The following is a 9,299-nucleotide window of genomic DNA, read 5'->3' as shown; positions in this document are numbered from 1 at the left end:
GGGTGCAATAAGGAGGTACTAATTGGCCTATCCAAAAAGCAGACAAGCAAAGTTCTGAATGATAAGTTAAATTAGTATGAACATTTTAAGAGGAGAAAAAGAGGGGAATTTACTATAAATGAAAATAAATAACTATATTATTGAGGATGGAGTGAAATATAGTGAAATCCAGTAAAAATTACACTTTTTTTTTATGTCTATTACATTGTTTCCCCCTTCTTTTATACATCTGCTTATGCCAACTTTATTTCCATTGCCTGTACTTCTTGCTAGTTGCAAGAATTGCTATTCAGTTTAAATTATTCATTTGATGCTTATACTTCTTCTATTTTAAATTTTAATTTTAATTTTGCATATATGTTGTCGATAAATTTCAATTTTGCCCATTTCAATTTTCAACTACTTAAAAATTTTGATTCACGCAAACCACACGCAATTCAAAAATTACAAGACTTCAAATTTTCCATTTAAAAAAAAAGAAAAAGAAATCAGGTAACTCACTTTTGCAAGTTGGTATGCTATGTCTTAATAGAATCATAATATAATAATTGTTAACAAATTTTAATCTGACAAAAGGCATTGCTAACTCTATTTTTGATATATATAAATTGTTCTATTTTAATATTTTTTTATTATTTTGAAAGTCTCGCTCCTCTTTTTCACATTTATAATCAATAGTTTACTCATTTTTCAGACCCCACATTTCAGCTTATTCCCTCAAACCCTCAGGTATTGTTTCTTATTCTTCTTCTCTTTATACTCAAACCCTATATTCTTTCTTCTTCTTCTTTTTCTGGCCATTATACTCGATACATATTCACCTCCCTATATTCATCTTGAGGTATTTTTTCTTTCTTTTCTTCTCATTATACTCACTGTATTGTCTTTACTTTATCCTCTCTTTTTTTTTTTTTCTTTTTTGAAGACAATGGAAATCGTGGATTTTTCTACAGTCTTGCTATAATGCTCGTGCCATAGCCATAATCTCCTCAATTACCTTGAGGTATTTTTCTCATTATTTGTGGTGCTCAAGGTATTTTTCTCATTATTTGTGATGTATCACAATATTTATTATAGCTGTTTATTTGTATATATTATTTAAATTATTGCTATTCTTTTGTTAATTTTAAATTGCTATTGAGCTATTTATTTTTCTCATTATTTGTGGTGCTCGAGGTATTTTTCTCACTATTTGTGATGTATCACAATATGTATTATAGATTTTTATTTGTATTATTTGTATTATTGATATTCTTTTGTTAATTTTAAATTGCTATTGAGCTATTTATTTTTCTCATTATTTGTGGTGATCGAGATATTTTTCTCACTATTTGTGATGTGTCACAATGTTTATTATAGTTGTTTATTTGTATTTTTGAAATTATTGATATTCTTTTGTTAATTTTAAATTGCTATTGAGCTGTTTATTTTTCTCATTATTTGTGGTGATCGAGATATTTTTCTCATTATTTGTGATGTGTCACAATGTTTATTATAGTTTTTTATTTGTATTATTGAAATTATTGATATTCTTTTGTTAATTTTAAATTGCTATTGAGTTGTTTTTTCAACTTTTGAGTTCTAAAATTTGTTTGGATTGATGTCTATAATTTTTCTTACAATTGGAATCTTTAGTTGTTCTTAATTGTTCCTAACCTTCTCCATACAGTTTTTATTGCTCTTAGTTGTTCCTTTAGTGTGGTGACTATGGTGTTAAAAATGTGGTAAATATTAAAACCTCACAACTACACACTTAGATGTTAGGACCTTTTAGATTTATATTAATTATAACATTTTTATAAACGACAGAAGATGGATATTCAACAAAGTTGTGGTTGGATGTATGATAGACTAAATTCAGATCGAAGGGGATATACTAACGCATTTTTAAATGGGGTAGATGAATGTGTCTTATGCATCCCTACAAACAAACTTATCAAATGGAAAAATGAGATGTCCTTGTTCTAAATGCAAAAACTTGAAGTTCTTAAATTCTGAAGAAGTTAAAGTTCATCTTTATAAGAAAGGATACATACTTGATTATTGGTATTGGACATGTCATGGAGAAAGTGATCTAGACCTGTGTGTAACTTTTAATACCCATACTACTACTACACACGAGGGATATAATGATCATTTAAATAGATTTGAGAACATGGCTTATGATGTTGTTGGTTCAGACTACGAAACCCATTATGATCAAGAAATGGATGAGTCTCCAAATATAGATGCTCAAAAGTTTTATGACTTGCTACATGCAGCTCAAAAGCCATTATGGCCAGGATGTAATGATCATACTAAATTATCTGTTGCTGTTAGATTGCTGGCAATTAAATTAGTGGGAAACATGTCCCAACGATCTTTTGATCAAACAGTGTCTCTAATGAAGGAGACACATCCTCCAAATAATCTTATCCTGAAAGATTATTATAGGACAAAAAAAATAGTTTCAAAACTTGGTTTGACAGCGAAAAAGATTGATTGTTGTATCGATGGTTGTATGTTGTTCTACACTTTTGAAGATATGCAATTAAAAGAATGCAAGTTTTGTCATAATCCTTTTTACAAAAAAAAAAAAAAAAGGTTGGCATGGGTAAATACAAAGAAGTACCTGTGAAGAGAATGCATTACTTACCACTCATTCCAAGGCTTAAGAGATTATATGCCTTAATGAGTTCTGCTCCACATATGAGGTGGCATTATGAGAATATACGAGAATCAGGGGTGTTGTGTCATCCATCAGATGGTGAAGCCTGGAAGCACTTTGATCAAATGTATCTTGAATTTGCAAGTGAACCAAGAAATGTGAGGTTTGGTTTAAGTGTCGATGGTTTTGTGCCTTTTACTAATACTGCTAAACATTATTCTTGTTGGCCAGTAATTGTCACACCTTATAATCTTCCTCCAGAACTATGCATGACAACTCCTTATATGTTTTTGGCATTACTCATTCCTGGACCACATAATCCCAAAGGTAAGATAGATGTGTATTTGCAATCGTTGATAGATGAGCTAAAACAGTTATGGGATGAAGGAGTGGTGACATATGACATTTCGAGGAAACAAAATTTTGTAATGAAAGCTACACTAATGTGGACTATTAGTGATTTTCCTGCATATGCAATGTTGTCAGGTTGGAGTACATCTGGTAGATTAGCATGTCCGTATTCTATGAATCAATCAAAGGCTTTCAGATTGAAAAACGAAAGTAAATTTTCTTGGTTTGATTCACATCGTCAATTTTTGCCTATGAACCATTCTTTTAGGAGAAATAAGGATGCATTTTACAAGAATCGGATAGAAAAATCTCAACCACCTCAGCTTTTAAGTGGGAATGAAGTATGGGAACAAGTTTGTTGTCTCCCAAAAATAATTGAGGTTAGTCCTTGTATATGTGATGGACATGGTGTGTCTCATAATTGGACAAAGCAGAGCATCTTTTGGGAGTTTCCTTATTGGAAAACCAACTTAATATGACATAATCTTGATGTGATGCATATAGAGAAAAATGTCTTTGTTAATGTCTTTAATACAGTGATGGACATCAAAGATAAGACTAAAGATGATGTTAATGCAAGAAAAGATTTAAAAGAGCATTGTCGACGACGTGAATTAGAACTATAAGTGCATACTAATGGAAAAGAGTTAAAGCCTAAGGCAAAGTTTGTTTTATCCAATGAACAAAAAAAGGTTGTCTGCAAATGGGTTAGTGAGTTGAAAATGCCTGATGATTATGTCTCAAATTTTCATAAATGCGTAAACATAGAAGAAAGGAATTTTTATGGAATGAAAAGTCATGATTGTCATGTTTTCATAGAGAGACTATTACCCATTGTTTTTCGTGCATTAACATATTAAGTATGGAATCCTATTACCGAGTTAAGTAAATTTTTTAAGGATTTATGCTCAACAATATTACGAGTAGATGATTTGTTGTTGATGGAAAAACATTATTATTACAACATGTAAGTTGGAACGAATCTTTCCACTTGCATTCTTTAATTCCGTGTTTATGTTTTAAAGCCTATATTCATTTTCCAATTTTGTGTTTTAAAATTATCCATTCAGTTATCAAAAACAAAATGTTTTGAAATTATCCTCCATGTTTTTTCGCTGACAGTTCACGTATGACGTACATCGTTAATAGTTTAGACTTTAGATAAGTATCAATTTAAAATATGAAAGTATTTAACGCTTTTGCTTTTAACCAACTAATACAGAAGATGATTCGGTAAGATAAGATTATTTTAAGTAATTAAAGTAGTTAAAGTAGTTTTTTCTTAGTTTTTTTCTTTCTTAAAATTATTTTTTTCCCTTAAGACAATTAATTTTATTTACAATTTATACAATTTCGTTGCCTATACATACGATCGTTTCGTTAAACAAGGATATCATTAAAATCTTGAAAAAAATGGTGTTTTGTTCTTCCAAAGGTTCCTTGGGTGTTATGTTGTATTCCTTGGTGATTTATTTTCTTGCATTTCAGTATTGCTACGTTGATGCAAACTCAACGCTAGTTGTAAATGCTGCTACCAAAGCCACTACAAGGCGAATTCCTGACACCTTTCTTGGAGCATTTCTCGAGGTAATGCAACAAATTATTCTCCTTGCATTGCATGCATGGCATCAATATTCAACTTTAAAATTGCTAATTAATGCAAATGAAACAAATTTGGAGTTTGAAAATTTCCTTTTAGCTAAACACATGTTTTAAAATATTTACAAAATTTATTTATTAAATAAACGAAATATAGACCAAATCACGAAAGGTAAACCAAACTCATTTCTAAAGATGTATTACATAATAACCTATTTTTCAGGAGATGAACCTATAGAAAACAAGTATCAGAAAAAAAGAAAAAAAAAAAATTCAATTTCTAAAATGGTCATCAATTTCTTTGAACTTATTTTTCAGGAGATTAATCATGCTGCCGCCGGGGGACTGTGGGCAGAACTTGTTAGCAACAGAGGTTATATCCATATCCCAAAAACAATTCTTCATCTTTGTCTTCCTAGTTCAATGTTTCATTTAGATTTCAATATATTTTAAGTGATATTTTTCTATTATTATCAATCTAATTTTAGGCTTTGAAGCTGGAGGCCCAAACAATACCTTCAATATTTATCCTTGGACAATTATTGGAAATGAATCGTTGATTTCTGTATCAATTAACCGTTCATCTTGCTTTGAGCGTAATAAAGCTGCATTACAAATGGTGGTGCACTGTGGTGGTTACACACCTTGCCCTTCTGGTGGCGTTGGCGTCTCTAACCCTGGTTACTGGGGCATGGTAAGAAAATAATTAATACATATAAATATTTTTCATATTTTTTCTTTTTATTATGTAAGTTTAAATATAGCAGAAATGAATATGAAAATAAAGACTTGAATAATGTCACACCTTTATTTTTCTTAAGAAATGAAAAATTTATTATTAGTTTAATGCATGTATATCTTTCTAAAAGTTTTTTTTTCTTCAATGATCATCAGAATATCGAGCAAGGGAAGAGGTACAAGGTGGTCTATCATGTTAAATCAAAAGGAAAACTTAATTTTCAACTTTCATTCACGGGTGTTGATGTTAACATAGTGTCATCAAATATCAAGTTAGTTCTTTTTTTTTCTTTAGAAGACATGTGGTAGAGATTCTGCAACCTATATTCATAAGATTATTTGTTGTGATGGTTCTTGACAGGTATGGTTATGGAGGTGCAAAATGGAACAGGGTGGAGATAATAGTGGAAGCAAAAGCTACTAATCATATTTCAAGTCTTCAAATAACCACTACTATCCAAGGGATTTATTTGTTAGACCAGGTGTCAGCGTTGCCATTGGACACTTACTTGGTTAGTAGAATAAAAGAATCACACCTTATAAATCAACAAATGTGGCTAAAGATGAAAACCCCATTACTTTAATTTTGTAAAATATAATATTAATTATTTTGTCTTACAATAATTTAAAGTGTCATCGATTATTCTGGGGAAAAAATAGTTCACCCAAATTTTTGGTAATTAATTACTATTGAAAATTTAAATAAACTTTGATCTCACATTAAATTACAATCGTAATTTAATCCCAAAAAAAAATCCTAAGGAAGGAATTATTCAAATTAATTATCATAGTAGTAGTTTTCACGTGTTCTCAGTAATAAAATAATTAATAATTATTATAATAAGTTCTCAATACCCAATGATGGCAGTGCATTATATTTTGTTTGTTCTTTTCCTTGATATCATTTCACTCTTCTCTTGTCACAGGGTCATGGCTTCCGAAAGGACCTTTACCAAATGGTAGCAGATTTGAAACCAAAAATTCTTAGATTTCCGGGTATGTTGAAATTCTATGATTCAAGAGTGAGGATTTGTCATACAATGTATTTATTTATATATTTATATTTTTATATTGGGGAACAATATACGCTGCATTCTTACCTAAACAGTTAAATTAAATTTGTAAAAACACAAATCAGTTTCTATACAGTTATAAGTAATTAAAAAGAATGTATCATGGTAGAAAAAAAGCTGCTGAAACTGATCTAGTTGTATTCACCAGCTCACATGTAATTAGGGCATTGTGTGCAAGGGTTTATGTCGAATTCCATGTAACCTTCGGAATAACTCTATTTGTGAATGGCGATGCATTAGGTGGCACTTATGTTGAAGGTAATTATCTGCAAAACAAATATCAGTGGAAAGATACTGTTGGACCATGGGAAGAGAGACCTGGACACTTTAATGATATTTGGAACTATTGGAGTGACGATGGAATCGGTTATTTTGAGTATCTCCAAGTGAGTATCTTTTTACATATATAACATAATTGAATTTGTCCTATTTTTTTCTTCTGATTTTTTACACCATTTATCCTACTTAGTTAATTGAATTAATATAATGATTTAATATTTTTTAACAGCTAACAGAGGACCTTGGTACATTGCCCGTATGGGTGTTCAACGCTGGTATATATATATATTCATTCATCTTACCCCAATTGAAATTTGTTCTCAACAATCACATGCAAGTATTTGAATTTTTTTATATTAATTAATTAATTTAAATGTCACATTTAGGTATCAGACGCCATGACAAAATTAATACATCAAACATAGCACCTTACGTACAAGTACAACTTTCTTCCCTTGCTCTTTTCTTCTTAGTTAATTATGAATTATATCTTTATATTTACTATAAAATCTATGCATTAAAAGGACGCTCTCGATGGCATTGAATTTGCAAAAGGCTCTCCTAGGTCAAAGTGGGGTTCTGTTAGAGCTGCAATGGGACATCCTAAGCCATTTGACTTGAGATTTGTTGCTATTGGAAATGAAGATTGTGGTCTTTTTAATTATGAAGGTATGCAATTTTATTGTGTTTATCATCCTGTGAGCACATATTTTAGTGCAATCTTCATATATATGTTAACCATGAAAACTTGTTTTATACGACTGATCGATCACCTTTGAAATTTTGCACGATTCTAAAGATCGACTTTGATTAATTCAATTGTTAATTTAATTTAATTTTTTTGACTTTTTGTTTCTTATCAGGAAATTACCTTAGGTTCCATGATGCTATAAGATATGCCTACCCTGATATTAAAATTATCTCAAATTGCGATGCTTCTACTAAACCATTAAATCATCCAGCTGATTTGTTCGATTATCATGTAATGATAACATTCTGATACTACATATTGAACTTTCATTTGTTGCTTCAGCTTTGGCAAGAGTGTTTTCTTGTCTTGTTGTGTTTTTCAATTACTCACATCCTTCTTAATGTTTTATTTTTATTAGATTTACACAGACTCCAATGACATGTTTTCTAAGTCTACTCAGTTCGATCACACATCACGATCTGGTCCAAAGGTTTGATTAATTTCAGTTTTAAATTTTTATGAACTCTTCCAATTCATCATTTATCGATATTGATTTATCTGTCATTTGATATATGAGTGCTCAATTTGATTACAGGCTTTTGTTAGTGAATATGCGGTGTGGAGAAAAGATGCTGGAAATGGAAGTCTTTTGGCTGTTGTGGCTGAAGCTGCGTTTCTCATTGGATTGGAAAAAAACAGGTTTACGAATTTGTTTTAACTTTTTTTAATGTACTGTGTTTTGTGTAGTTTTTCAACTTAACCATATAAAGTTTTTTATTTCTTACATATAATATTTTTTTTTTCCGATGCAGTGATGTTGTCGATATGGTTTCTTATGCACCACTGTTCTCAAATATAAATGACAGGAGGTAATTTTCTTATGCTTTTGCCTTGAAAACTTATACTCTTTAACATAGAATAAGAACTTTGAAAATTTATTGTCGGGAATTATTGTTGATTTCAACATATATGGTTCCCATAATAACACAAGATTGTGTAAACGTGTCAATGTAGATGGGTTCCGGATGCAATTGTGTTCGACTCATATCAGGTTTATGGAACTCCAAGCTATTGGGTGCAAAAACTTTTCATTGAGTCCAGTGGAGCAACATTTCTTGACTCAACACTCGGTACAATTAATTCATCCAATAAACTCATTGCATCTGCAATTATTTGGAACAATTCTACAGAGAAGAAAAACTACCTAAGAATAAAGGTAAGAGGTGTCCTTTTTCAACTAAACTGAAATTCTGACTATTGTTATATGCAATGTCTGAAAGTGAAACAAATATGAGCATCTTTTAGATTAGGTCTAGTTCATTTTTCATCTTCGATTAGCATTTATATTTGGTGTAAATGATTTTAACTATCACTATATTCACCTGGAGTTAATAATTGATTTCTGCAGGTACAATTTGGTTTTGCTGTACTTGTGTTAGATACATTACATAAATTAGCCTTGCATGTAAAAACCTATGCCATTAATCATTTATGGCTACTCATTTTAAATACAGGTGGTTCCACAAACAAGTTCACCAGGGAAGGTTGGCAGTAACGTGAAAGTGATTCTCTCCCCCTATTCAGTGACATCATTGGATTTGTTAATTTGATAAGAAGATAGTTCCGAAGCAAGAGATTTTGTGGCCTATCTTTTCTAAGTTATGCGGAAATGTATTATTATCAAGAGTTTGAGCACGAAGATGTGCGAGTATTATACTGAGTTCTGTTGTCAAGGCTCAAAAATATGTAACTGTTTGTGTTAATTAAAGAATGTTATTTCCGTTTATTTTATGTTATATTTTTCGCATTTTAAACGACAAGAAGAACAAACTATAAGTTTTTTTTTTCTTTTTTATTTGAGAACATAAAATTGAAAGTTAAAATCATTTTTCAATTTTACTACCGCTTTGTTGACATCATA

At 30.5% G+C, this 9,299-nt stretch overlaps 1 protein-coding gene across 1 annotated transcript; it reads left to right on the top strand.

Moving 5' to 3' along the window:
- The first annotated feature begins 2,562 nt into the window (after positions 1-2,562).
- Positions 2,563-8,749, top strand: LOC145956682 (alpha-L-arabinofuranosidase 1-like). Its single transcript, XM_083072162.1, has 14 exons — positions 2,563-4,970; positions 5,086-5,291; positions 5,492-5,607; positions 5,697-5,847; positions 6,262-6,331; positions 6,649-6,794; positions 6,917-6,962; positions 7,074-7,126; positions 7,212-7,356; positions 7,551-7,669; positions 7,797-7,868; positions 7,974-8,077; positions 8,191-8,247; positions 8,393-8,749. Exons 1-14 carry the CDS (start codon positions 4,793-4,795, stop codon positions 8,622-8,624), a joined length of 1,695 nt encoding a protein of 564 aa, XP_082928288.1. The 5' UTR covers positions 2,563-4,792; the 3' UTR covers positions 8,625-8,749.
- Positions 8,750-9,299: the final 550 nt, after the last annotated feature.

This window comes from Cajanus cajan, chromosome 4, assembly GCF_000230855.2.
Source record: "Cajanus cajan strain Asha chromosome 4, NIPB_CcT2T_4, whole genome shotgun sequence".
NCBI lineage: Eukaryota > Viridiplantae > Streptophyta > Magnoliopsida > Fabales > Fabaceae > Cajanus > Cajanus cajan.
Note: the sequence above shows the minus strand (reverse complement) of the source record. Positions and strands in the feature narration are given on the sequence as shown.